General features: G+C 42.8%; 1 protein-coding gene across 2 annotated transcripts in view; it reads left to right on the forward strand.

Moving 5' to 3' along the window:
• The first annotated feature begins 3,947 nt into the window (after positions 1–3,947).
• Positions 3,948–13,837, forward strand: part of Abhd12 (abhydrolase domain containing 12, lysophospholipase) — a 71,862-nt gene continuing 61,972 nt past the window's right edge. The window contains exon 1 of one of the 2 annotated variants that reach the window (XM_087911128.1): positions 3,948–4,296. In XM_087911128.1, coding sequence (XP_087767254.1) covers positions 4,106–4,296 — 191 coding nt within the window. In that variant the 5' untranslated portion in view covers positions 3,948–4,105. The remainder of the gene's footprint in view (positions 4,297–13,837) is intronic. The other variant, XM_087911129.1, reaches the window with a different exon arrangement.

The raw sequence follows: 13,837 nt of genomic DNA on the forward strand, positions 1-13,837 counted from the left end.
CAAAAACCAATTGGCACATTTAACTACATGATTATGGGAAATTTCCTAACCTTACACAATGCAAGATAAAAACCACGTTATTTAGTGCTTGTTTTAAGACAGGGTCTCACTCTGTAGACCAGGCTCACCGCAAACTCACAGAGACCCACCTGCCTCTGTCTCCTGGATGTGTGCTACCTCACCACACTATTTAGCTGATTTTTTAAAAAGTGGTATTAATTTCTTTTTAGATTTTATTTATTATGTATATAGTGTTCTGCCTGCATGCCAGAAGAGGGCTAGATCCCATTATAGATGTTTGTGAGCCACCGTGTGGTTGCTGGGAATTGAACTCATGACCTCTGGAAGAGCACCCAGTGTTCTTAACCTCTGAGCCATCACTCCAGCCCAGCAGTATAAATTTCTATAAATCAATAATGGATTTTTGTGGTGTTCTTTTGCAAATGTAGATCACAGGATTGCTAGAAGAACTGGATAGTGTTGAGAGACATGTTTCAGAGACAAGTGCTGAGACAAACTGCCCTACAGGTGAAACTTTGGTCATTATTAATGCCATATACAAGTATGGTGCAGTTCTGAACTAAATAGAGATCCTCCCTAAAAGATTTCAGAGGCATGTGGTCCAAAGCCAGAAGGCATAGGCATGAAAAGGAGCCTATGCTACATGCTGGCTGCTTGAAGTCAGTAGTTTGTCTCTGTAACAAGAAGAGTAGGCTGCTTTTGTTCCATCCCGCCCGGCTAGCTTACACCCGAAATAATCACACAGAAACTGTATTCATTTAAACACTGCCTGGCCCATTATCTCTAGACTCTTATTGGCTAATTCTCACATCTTAATTTAACCCATTTTCATTAATCTGTGTATTGCCACATAACTGTGGCTTACTGGCAAGATTCTAACCAGAGTCTGTCCCAGGCAGGAGATCCATGGCATCTGCCACTCTGCCCTTCTTCCCAGCATTCAGTTCTGTCTACTCTGCCTACCTAAGTTCTGTCCTATCAACTAGGCCAAGGCAGTTTCTTTATTCAACCAATGAAAGCAACACATAAACAGAAGGAACTCCTACACCATGTCTCCGTTTCTGGGCCAACTGGGGAAAGAGACAAGATTCTGCCTTTTGTGACTTCCGAGTCATAGCATGGGCCTGTCATCTTCCTGTAGCTGATCCTGGAGGGAGGGAGGCTGCTGGAGTGTGGCCTGATCTGTGAGGCTACAGCTCCTGATCCAACAAGGACACACATTATCTGCAAAATGGGCATGGGAATGTCTCCACTTTAAATAGGAACTACTTGTCTAGGTGTTGTGGCTCATGCCTGTAATTCTGTCATTCCGGATGTTGAAGTAAGAGCATTCCAGAGAGTTCCAGACCTGTCTCAGAAAACAATAGATATGTAGGTAGATAGGTAGATAGCTAAGTAAGTAGGGCTGTTCCTTTTTTCCCTATTAGAGATACTTAGGTTAATGTGTACTGAACACCCAGTTATACTGCTGTAGGATGGTGAGTCACAGGCTGGTAGTTATAACTCTTCTCTGCCATGTATCTTCTCAGTTTCAGCCAGGAGGCACGTCCTTTATTGACCTTTAGACGTCTTTACTTTTAAAATGGGAACAGCGGCATACCTGTGAGCAGTCTTGATGATTCAATCTTCCCTTCAGCAAATATTTATGAAGTGTGTACAATGAGCCAAGCATTGGTCCAGATACTGAAGATAATACAGTAGACAAGGTCCTTTCTTGGAGTCTATTTCACAGGGTGGAAAACACTAATACAGATAAAGATGTATACATGTCAAGTATTTTGATGATCAGCACTAACAGGAATAAACCAAAAAAGTGACCCCAGTAAAGATGAGAGGGTCTGAGGGTTCTGTGTTAAGTGTTCAGCAAACACAGTTCTCAGAGGGCAGGGAAGTAACTCTGTTGGTGTGGATGTTAGGGAAGCAGAGCTTTGGGACAACAAGAATCAAAATGCCCAGGTCTTAAAGAGGGGCTGAGTGGCAGCAAGGAGGCAGTGATTCTGGGAGTGGTTGGCACCTGAGCAAGCGTGTGCCTGGAGCTCTGTCAGGTAAGTTCTACCTCCTTCACTGAAGTGTTTTTAGTGACATATTCAGACCTACTTAAAAAAGGAAATCCCTGTGGCAGATGAGTTACTCAGAAGGAAGTAAAACAGAAGTGAAGGCAAGAGACCCTTAGACCTCTAAGATAACCCAGGGCGGGTATTGATAGAGACGATGGGAAGTGGTTAGATACGGAATTTTGAGTAGCGGCTGACACAAAACTTGATGACTGGTGTGGTGTGATGTTCGTAAGGAAAAATCAAGGCTAAGACTCCAAGAAGGACAAGGATGGAGTTCCCATTCCTCAGTAGGGAAAGACTATAGATAGAGATGAAGTAGTAGTCAGCAAGGTGTAGACTTGTTTGCATAAAGCCTTAGTTCCAGGAAGGGTCTGACCCAGAGACACAGTGGGGGCTTACCCAGGGTGGTAGTGTATTTAAACACTAGAAGACCAGGAAATGAGGATCATATGGACAAAGTCTAGATCCCCACCCCACCCCCTCTTTCTGGATCCTCCCTCCAGTCCCCCCCCCCCCCTTTCTTTCCTGGGTAATGGAACCCTGATCCTCAGGGACACTAAGGAAGTGCTACCGCTGAGCTATATCCAGCTCTTTTTATTTCTGTTATTTTGAGGCTCAGGGTCCACTAAATTGCCTGGTCAGCCTTCAACCTCCTGCTGTCAGCCTTTGTAATAACTTCAGGCATGTCCTACTAGATCTATCTGCTCTTTGTTTTTTTCTATAAAGATTTTATGATTGATAGGTAGAAAACTATTTTTAAAAACATTTTATTTGCTTTTTGAATCTTCAAATCTATAGTACTGTTTTTGTTGTTGCTTTAAAGACTATAGCTATTCATTCACACAGTATGAACATAGGTGGTAATGTAGCAAAATGGCCAAATTCTTGGGCAACTCCAAAATATCGTTACAAAGACAACATAACCCCTTACATTTCTAAATTCCTATTTAATCTTTATCAGTTGCCAAGTTTTCAAACTGATTGACACACGTGTTGAAATTAAAAAGTAAATTTGGAATAAGTAGTCAACTATATATCTCTTGGTTGCAGGCCGTTAGAAAAATCAATGCCACCATATCAAACAAAGCAAAAACTATAAAAAGCTACATTCATGAAAGTGCCTTTTCCTTTTTCCTGGTGGATTGAATCATTACTTAATTTTGAGTGTCATAAGTACAAATTCATCTTTGAAATGGATTTCCTGGCTTCCACTATTTCTAATCGTTTTTGTGAAGATCCAGATTTTAATAAGAGATTCCAAAGCATATGTAGACAGTTCCTTACATTCAGCCAAAGAACAAAATGTAAATACAAACTTGTTTTAAATGATAAAGTAGTTACAAAAGAGCGTGCTTTTTTTTTCTTTTCTTTTAAGGTAAAGCTTTTTGATGAGTATAACAAACCTTCAGAATATCAAATGGTTCTCGCGTATTAGGGAAGTCAAAGGCCCCACAGAGGGAGTGGAGGGCTCCTATTTGGCCTGCAAATGGAGCTAGTTCTCTCAAGGACCCCTTCGGGATGTCACACTTCCTGCGTCCTTACCATTTGGACCACTGAGATGGGGCATGCCCGAGTTTGTCTACAGACGACACCTGGCACCTAAAGCAACTCAGCCTGAGAACACAAACCGACCCCAAACCACAGCGTAAATGTTGCGAGACCCTTCAGATCAGCCCTTCCCGGACAATGACCCGCAGTTTGAGCTTCTTCTGCCCTTCTCCAAGATGGCTGTTGTTGGCGCTGGGGATGCTGGGAGTGCAGCCCGCGAACCGGAGGGGGAGGCGATGGGGGCGTGTTTGGAGGTGGGCGGAGCCGTGTGGAGGTTGGCTCTGATTGGCCGCGGTAGCCGACCGGCCTCCGGCGCTGGTCCTTAGCGGGCGCCGCGGCCTGGGGCTGGGGATGTGACCGGCAGTGGGCTCCCGGCTCCTGGCGGTGACGGCTGCGACCGGCGGCGACTGCAGCCAGGGCGGCGCAGGCAGGCGGGCGAAGCCAGAGCATCAAGGACTGCCGGCCGACAGGGCCGCGGGATGAGGAAGCGGACCGAGCCCGTCACCTTGGAGCATGAGCGCTGCGCCGCCTCAGGCTCGTCCTCCTCCGGCTCGGCCGCCGCGGCGCTGGACGCCGACTGCCGCTTGAAGCAGAACCTGCGTCTGGCGGGCAAGGGGACGACAGAGCCGAGCAGCGGAGCCGACGCGGGCATGAAGCGGGCGCTTGGCAGGTGAGCCGCGGCGCGGGTACTCATGGGCCCCTCACCTGGTGGGCAGGTAGTTCCAGGCCCCCACCCTGAGTGATCTGCTGTGGGAGCATCACAGCATCTCATCTTCCCGGCGTCCTCTTCGACCCTTCTTCAGACTTCCTCCTCTGGTCTGGCCCACAGGGGTCGTCCAGCCCCATTCTTTCTTCTAGGCACCTGCCTCTGAATCGCTGCTTCCACCTTCGCTTCCCTGCTGTCCACCCCTACCCTACGGGCTTCTCACTAACCCAGCCTACATTCTGACATCGAGACCCTTAGCTTAGCCCGCAGGGATACTTACGGACTGGGTCAGTAGTAGTCAGGAGTCCAGTAGTCCTGACTGGCCCTTGGAAGAGTCTCCTGGGGAGTTAGGAAGGCCATGTGTAAGAAGAGGGCCGCGCAGGGTGGGCCGCAGACCCCGCAAGTGTTGTTAGCCACCTCACTTGCTTTGCCTTGACCTCAAACGGAACTCAGTAGCAGCGCTCCCCTGTCTGGAAATTTACAGATGCTTGGTCCTTTCCTTCGGTTGTTCATCCCAGGTAACTGTGTCAGAGCAGCGTTCTCCGATCCTCCTTCGAGGGTTAGGCCGTTTTGTAGTGTCTAAGGGAAAGATGGATGCATTCATCCTCAGCTGTTGGAGGGAACCGGCGGTTGCCTGTGCAGGTGGCTGCAGGCACTTGAAACCTGCACAGGAATTGGTCATTGAGAATCACTTTGTAAGGTTCTGAAGTCTTCTGGGGTTGGTCGATTAGTTAGTTTTGTATCCTCCCTTTGGGATGGAGAAGAGTACAGTTATGTAAAGCCGATTTCAAAATTGAAATAGCATATTTCATAGGGATAGGTTTCTTTCCCTCTATGGTGGTTTCTTAATCTGACAATTTGCCAGTTTGTAGGTTTTCTTTCTTGACAGTTCTGAAGTCTTGATAATTCATGACCAGAGATGTTGCATTGCATTACTCCCAAGATAGGAATTGTAGCATTCCTTTCTTTTTACGTCAGTTGAACGTTCCTTTCATATATGTAAAACATTTACCTAAAAAGAAAGAAAATCAGAGCTTGAAATTCTGTGGTAAAAAATCATGAACTTAAACATAGCAATCTCTTAAATCAGTGATTCTCAGTCTTGCAGAAGGGCCAGAATTGACTGATTTTGTTTTGTATGTGGGTAAAATTAACGATCAAGGGGTGGGTGAGATTACCTATTGGTGAAGTCTTCTGCTTGGGCCTAATTACCGAAGTTCCATTCTTGGGACTCGATGGTGGAAGGAGTGAACTGTCTCCTGAAAGTTGGCCTTTGACCTCCTTGCAGTCTACCTACATACATGCACACAAAATAAATGTATTATATGTAATTAAAAATTAACTAGCAGGTGATCTTATGTAAAACTATATACTCTATTTTCTTTTAAGTTTACCTATATTCAAAAATCCTTGATAGTTCAAATAAATACATTTTTATCGATATACTTTGCATATAACTTAGATAACTTAGAAGTTCTTCCTTTGAGAAAAATCAAATTGCTATGCACAGTAATGTTCAGGGGGCGGGACTACTGCCCTGACACCTTCCTTGTATTAAAAGGACCTGATTAATACTGTGGGACAAAGAGACACATTCAGATGGTGCCCACATCCTCTGAATGAACAGAGGCTTTAGGAGAATAAAGCATAACGAAGGAAGGCCAGATTGGAGTATTACTCCATAGCTTTCTTCTGGTTGCTTTTACAAGACTTTCTGGTGCTTCTTCGCCCAGCCCAGCCCAGCCCAACCCTGTTTACTCTATCACTTACCTGACCTTGCAGACTTGTTGACTTGCTTTACCCGTCTCCTCCCCTACAAGAATGGAGCTGCAATTAGAACAGGTTCTCTCCACCTCTGTTTTCCAGTGCCTGCCAAATGGTAGGTGGTTAAAAAAAAATGCTTGTTGAATAAATGAGTATCCATGGAATAAATTCCTAGAAGTGGAATTGCTGGACCAAAGGATGTGTCTGTAACTGACTGGTAAAGCCAAAGCGTGCACTGAAGAATTAGTACTGATCGTGACCTCCGTTTAAGTTCCCTGCTCTTAAGATGGTGTGTAATTACCACATTTTGACCTTGCCTGTTTCTTTGAACTCCATTCCTTGGGTACTTTCAGGTACACGAAAGTGAGGAAACCAAAATGGTTCATTATGTCTGCCACACACACATTCTAAACTTTCACTGTTTTGCAGTATTGAATCATCTCACTTCTCTGCCGTTGTTTTTTTTTTTTTCAGGGTGGGGGCTAGACTATTTTTAAGCAAATTTGATTGATTGATTGATTGGTTGGTTAGTTGGTTATTTTTTCGAGACAAGTTTTCTCTGTGTAGCTCTGACCATCTTGGAACTCACTCTGTAGACCAGACTGGCCTTAAATATAGAGATCCGCCTGTCTCTGCCTCCTCAGTGCTGGGATTAAAGCGTGTGCCACCACCACCCAGTTTGCAATTTTTATTTTTAAGTACTTTAGGATTACCTGAACAAAAAAATTTATTTGAAACGATGTAGTAGTGATAGTACCATATGCCAACTATGTATAATGTCCAGTCTGCACTCAAATTCCTAAATTTTCAGAAATGTCTTCTTGATTATTATATCTTAAAATTGTTTTTTCTTTGCTCCCTACCTATGTACTTCTTTTAGAAAAATTCTATACATTCTTTTTATATTTTATTTTGTGTGTGTGTGTGTGTGTGTGTGTGTGTGTGTGAGTGATATGTGTATGTGGAAGTGCATGTGCAATGTAAAGATCAGAAGACAATTTCATGGAATTTGTTTTCTTCTTCTCCCTTTATGTGGGTTCTAGAGTCTAACTCAGTTCTCCAGGCTCAAATGACAAGTGCCTTTACTGGAGGAGTCATCTTCCTGGCCTCTCCTATACATTTTCATTCTAATTAATTGATTTTGTTGTTGTTGAAAATAGAATCCTTTATCATAGCATGTATTCTTATTGTATTAGTCATAACTAGTAACGTTGTTTCTGATAGTTTTTTACAATTGATTCTCTTTGTTTTCTGAGTTTTTGCATGGCGGCTGCAAGTAGTAAGAATTTTGTCCCTTGTCTTCCAATTTTTAAGTCGCTTGTTTCTTTGTCTTTTCTAATTCATGGTATTTCTAGACAGAAAGTCAAGTACTGTTGATAATACTAGACATTTTTGACTAGTTCATGACTTTACTGACAGCCAAGTGCTATGAATGGTACTTTAATTAGTTTATGACTTTACTGATAGCCAAGTACTGTGGAGACCCTGGGCACCTTGATTAGTTCATAACTTTACTGACATCCAAGTACTATGGGTGATACCAAGCACCTTCATGACTATACTGATGTTTTTGGTGTTTTTTGCCATTAAGTGTCATGCTAGTTATTTTGGTAAGGGGGTTTGGTGATGTTTTTTAATTAAAAAAAAGATTTTTTTTTCCCTTTTTATTTTTTGTTTTTTGTTGTTGTTTTTCGAAACAGGGTTTCTCTGTTGCTTTGGAGCCTGTCCTGGAATTAACTCTTGTAGACCAGGCTGTCCTCAAACTCACAGAATCCACCTGCCTCTGCCTACTGAGTGCTGGGATTAAAGGCATGCGCCATCACCACCTGGCAGGTAGCTAGATTTTTTTTAAGTGCCATTTTAGCATTTGTGGCAGGTTCATAGTGCTTTTCTTTTTACTATAACAGGTGATAGATTTTTTTAAATTTTTTTATGACTTATTTATCTTTATTTTATGTGCATAGGTGTGAAGGTGTCAGATGCCCTGGAACTGGATTTTCAGACAGTTGTGAGCTGCCATGTGGGTGCTGGGAATTGAACCTGGGTCCTCTGGAAGAGCAGTCAGTGCTCTTAACCGCTGAGCCATTTCTCCAGCCCCAAGTGATAGATTTTTTTTTATTATAGAATCATTCCATTTTGGGGATAAGTATTAGAAGTTATGTTGATACTTAGAAATTGTACATCATTATTCATAAGGCTCATCTATAATTTCCTTATTAATTTTTTTGCAGTACTGGGATAATGAACAATTTTTAAAAGAAAAAAAATTTATTGTATTTTTAATTACATGAGCGCAGATGCCCAGGCCAGAGGCGTGGGATCCCCAATAGTTGGAGTTATAGGTAGTTGTGAGCAACCTGACAAGGTGTTGGGAACTGATCAGGTTCTCTGAAAGATCTGTACATGCTTTTAACACTGAACCATCTCTCCAGCCCCCCAAACTTTTTTTTTTTGTTTGTTTTTTTGTTTTTTTGCTGTCTCTATCAGTGGTTTCGGCATTGTTTATAGCTTATTTAAAAGTTTTTTTTTTCTGGCCAGGCATGGTGACCTGTAGGGGTTGAGGCAGAGGAAGGTGCTCGAGCCCAGGAGTTTTGGGTCAGCCTGGGCAGCAGGGGACTGGGAGCAGGGCTATCTCTTCCTCCAAGTCAGTTTAAACTACTTTGTGTCAGAGCTTCAAGTAGCTCAGGCTGTTCTCTACTGCTCTGTATAACCAAGGATGACCTTGAATTCTTGGTCCTCCTGCCTCAGCCTTCAAGTGTAGGGATGACAGGCCTCTGCCATCAGACCTGGCTCAATTTAAAATACTCTGAAATTTGTCTGTTTCTTTAAAATTTGTAGAGTTGCCATGTAAAACCGCCTAAGTATGGAGCTCTTTCAGCTTATAGTGCATTAACTGTTACAAGTTGTTCTAGGCCATCAGTGTTTAGACTTTGCTACTGTCTGGATTCACTTTTGCTGACTTACATGTTCATGGAAAATCATTAAATCATCTACTTAATTTAGCTTCCCCTGCCTCTTTCTATCTGAGGCTATTTTCCTCATATTATTAAATGTTTCCTGCCTTCCCCCTTGATTTAGACTAAATAATGATATATTTAATACAGAGGTACACTGGAATTTGAGGAAATGTCCCCAAGAAAATAACTTGGTTTTTATCCTAGACGGGCTGAAGAATGCCAGGGATCACTAGTAGTTCTGTCTGAAGGGTGCAGTAGCCATTGTGCCCTGTCTATTGGTTTTTGTTTGTTTGTGTGGGCTTTGTGTTTTGTACATGGTCTCATCAGCTTTAAAAATCAAAATCAAAACCCAAAAAACAAGAAAAACAAAACAAAACAACAACAACAACAACAAAAAACCCATTGTAGCTAATTTAGATGGAAATAGTTTTTGAAATCAAAAGCCCCCATTTTGTTTGTTTTAAGTTCTAGGTAGGTGAAAGGGTGGTTTTTAAAGGTAAATATCAATATAATTACTATAGGAACTCTGTAGTTTCTGGGAAGAGGAATGATATTAATTTGCTTTGTCTGATGACCAGAGATGTAGGGTAGATGAGGGATTTTGTAGGAGTTTCACTCTTTTTCTTGTAGCCCTGGGATTCTTGACAGTGTTCATGAAAGGTTCAAGTGGTCTAACGTGGACCCTGAGAACATACATGAAATGTACAGGAATGATCTTTCTTCTTCTCCCAGCCTTTAGACCAAATCCAGAGATGGACAGAGACCAATGAGCTGTATGGGAGGTTTCCTAGTCAGATCACTGTTCATGTAAAAACCAAAGAACACAGTCAACAGCCTTGGTTTTTCCTTGGTCCAGAGAAGGGCCCTTATCCAAGATGCTGTTGACTTTACTCTAGCCCAGAAAGGCAGGTGGCTGAGGTCAGTGTCCATGTCATTCACCTTTAGCCGTCCCAAGGTTAACCCGAAGCTCACACCATGCATCCCGGTATCTGTCTTTCCATGCTTAGGTTCAGAGCCAGCTTTTATTCTTCTGTTTTGCTCTACTGCACCTAAAACAACAGAATTGGCCCGGGTGATTACAATGTAGCAAGTTGGCTTTGTCTGCTGTGCTTAATCAGGACCTCAGTTGGATCAGCCTTTTCCCATTGTGCCCTACCTTGTCATGGTTGCTCTATATAACCGCACACTGAATGTTATTAGGACTGTGGTTTTTATATTTGTTTGACTCAAAGTTCCTTTCAACTCACAGTCACTACTCCTACCCAAGGCAGCTTTCTGTAGTAGGTAGCACTGACAGACAGGTCTGAAAGGATTAGTATGGACCAAGACCAAATTTTAGCACAAAGGAGATTTATTTGCCCCAGAGGGACAAAGAGCAGGGAATAAGAGACAAAGACCAGGGTTAGAGAACAAGGGAGAAGGGGAAGGGGGAAGGGGTCTTTGAACTAGAGGGACAAAGGACTGCCTCTGCATAGAAAGGAGACAGATGTGGTCCATAGGCAAATGACAGATTATAAAAGGTTAAAGTGGGAAACCAGTTTTAGCATGAGTTGGTTTGTTTTGATTGGGCATGTCAATTAGGGCAGCAAAAAGAGGGCTTTTGATTGCTTTACTTCAGTACTTTAATAGCTGGACCTTAGTAGTCAGCTTCAGGGGGAGGAAGTGGCCAAATAAGGGAATAGACCTGGGTGGCTAGCTTTAGGAATGTAATATAATGGTTTTTAGCAAGGCAGAGGGACTAGGGGAATGGCAAGGCCTGCCAGAGCCATTTTTGTCATACAAGGGCCTTCTAGAGTCCTTCAGGGTCTACATTGTGGAGATGCCTTTGGACAAATTGAAAGTTCTTGACATGCTCATGGAGGCTGCCTTAGAAAGAATCATGGAATTTTTTAAAAGTTTAAAAGTGACTGGGTGGAGAGAGCAGTAAGATGGGTCAGTGGGTAAAGGTGCTTGTTGCACAAGTCTGGTGACCTGCGTTTGATTCCTCAAACCCTTGTATTGACAGAAGGAGAGAACGCTACAAAGCTGTCCTCTGACTTTTACATGTGTGCCCTGGCAAGCACGCTCCATACAATTGGGCATGCACATGTGTGCATACATTTTTAATACCTAAAGTCAAGGAAGATAGTCATTGTATCAGGTCTGTGCTAATAAAAGTGGGATCCTGCTTCAGTTTTCTGATATTCCTCCCAAGAGAACGTTCGCATTTTGAATAAAATATGCAGAAGACTGTGTAATGACAGTCGTGACAAGCTTCAGGACAGGGCTCTTTGTCTACAGTTGCTACCACAAAACTTAGGTTTCAGTGGATTTGTGCTTTCTGAGTGACTCTGTCAGCACAGCAAGTGACTTGTTCCATCCTGTGTTGTGATGGGCATGTGGAATTTCAGAACAGAGCGGCCAGCCAACATAGAGAAGATGATAGCCTGAGTGCCGGGACTAAAATGTCCAGTAACTAAAGGACCTGCCATTTGGGTTTAGTCTCCCCTGGATTAAATTCCGTATTTTATAGGATGCTGCATAGTGACCTGAGTTTCAAGTGAGTCTTCTCAGAATCCGTGGCGTGGCATGAGCTACTTAACTTTCTGAGTTTGTTGTTTTCATCTGTGATGTGGGGATAAGAATGTCTCCCAGTTGGATTGTGGTGAGGCCCAGGTGTGTGGAAAATTCCTGGCACCTGATGAACATCAGTCACTAGCATCTTCTGGTGCAACCATCCCATTGTTATTACTAATGTTACAAGCTAAAGGGACTGAGGAAGCTGTTAGCTTGTGTCAAGAATTTATTCCTACTTTCTATTCCTGTCCCCAGACTATAATCTAATCTAGCATTTCATAGTTGTACATTGAGTGTATCTTTTTATTGCATATATTTATTTGTGGTTTTGTGACGGGGGTGTTGCACTCAAATACTATGTGGAGGTCAGAGAATAACTTGCAGGAATCTGTTGTGGAATATTGTTTTACTAGGTAAAGATGTATTACATTTGTTTATGCTGCAGAGTATTTAACTGTATAAAGGTGTGGTACATTTGTTTATGCTGCACTTGTTTACCGATGTAAGGATGTGTTTTTAAATTTGTAGAGATGAGTTGCATTAGTTTCACCTTGCCTATCTAAGGTACCTATAGAATAGTAACAGTGGGTGCTTGAGACTTTACTGTCTGTAGCACTCCTGCTTCCATAGCATTGTTGGGCTTTTACTAGTGATCATAAATTGGAGTCTTTTACCTCAGTTCTTCCACAGTTGGAGACTCACTGGTAGCTCTACAGTTCTGGGATCTTTCTGGTGGTCCCACCCTTGTAGCTTTGCTGAGCATTTACGCTCGTGCTATTTCTTTCTTTCTTTTCTTTCTTTCTTTTTTGTTTTTGTTTTTGTTTTTTTTTTCAAGACAGAGTTTCTCTGTAGCTTTGGAGCCTGTTCTAGAACTAGCTCTTGTATACCAGGCTGTCCTTGAACTCACAGAGATCCGCCTGCCTCTGCCTCTCCAGTGCTGGGATTACCGCCCAGCTCCTCATGCTATTTCTGTGGTGGCTTTGCCTCATGATGTCTCTGTCTAGTCTCCTTGGCTGTTGACGGCTCTCAGTGTTCTAGAGCATGGACAAAACTGAGCTAAAGTCTTTGAACTTTATAAACAAGATTGATCTTTGCTCTGTTTTCCCATATGGTTCCTCATTTGTGCCTGAAATCTCACAAGGATGATCTTTGCTCTGATTTTCAGTATTATAGCTTCACACTTTGAGATTGCACAAGGATGGCCTTTACTCTGATTTCCAAGATAGTTCCTCATTTTTATCTGCCCTGGTTAGTTCTGTCAGCTTGAGTTGATTGTTAAACCTAGAGTCATCTGAGAAGGAAGTCTTAAATGGGGAATTGCCCAGGTCAGATTGACATGTTGGCATATCTGTGGGGAATTGCCTTGCTTGTTAATTGATGTAGGAGGGCCCAGTCCACTGTAGGTGGCACCATTCCCTGGATAGGTGGTCTAATTCTGTATCAGAAAACTGGCTAAACATGAAGCTACAAGTGAGCCAGCCAGTAAGCGCTCCATAGTTTCTTATTCAAGTTCTTGCTTGTCCCTGCCTTGACTTTTCTCAGTGATGAACTGTAACTTAAAAGCTGAAATAAACTCTGTCCTTCCTCAAGTTGCTTTTGGTTAGAGAAAGAGAGAGAGAGAGAGAGAGAGAGAGAGAGAGAGAGAGAGAGAGAGAGAGAGAGTGTTTGTTGTTTTTGTTTTGTTTTCCGAGACAAAATTTCTCTGTGTAACAGTCCTAACTGTCCTTGAACTAACTCTGTAGACCAGGCTGGCCTCAAACTCACAGAGATCCACCTGTCTCTGCCTCTCAAGTGCTGGGATTAAAGGAATGAACACCACTTGCCTGGCTTGGCTAGAGTGTTTAATCACAGCAGCAGAAAGGAAACTGAATACTGTCTGATACCTGGCAAACACTTAAACAAAAAATGATGAATTCTTTTCTTTATTCCCTGAAGCTCTTTTTCTGAGTGCTTCTCAGAACTATCCCTAATGCTTTACTCATGAAAATATAGACTTTTTCTAACTTTCTCTAAATTATTTCAACTTTAACCCTTTACCAAGTTCTTTTTTTTCGTTGTTATTGTTTGTTCGTTTTTTCGAGACAGGGTTTCTCTGTAGCTTTGAAGCCTGTCCTGGAACTAGCTCTTGTAGACCTGGCTGGCCTCGAACTCACAAAGATCCGCCTGCCTCTGCCTCCCGAGTGCTGGAATTAAAGGTGTGCACCACCACCGCCCGGCCCTTTATCAAG

Source organism: Myodes glareolus, chromosome 10 (assembly GCF_982192425.1).
Source record: "Myodes glareolus chromosome 10, mMyoGla1.1, whole genome shotgun sequence".
NCBI lineage: Eukaryota > Metazoa > Chordata > Mammalia > Rodentia > Cricetidae > Myodes > Myodes glareolus.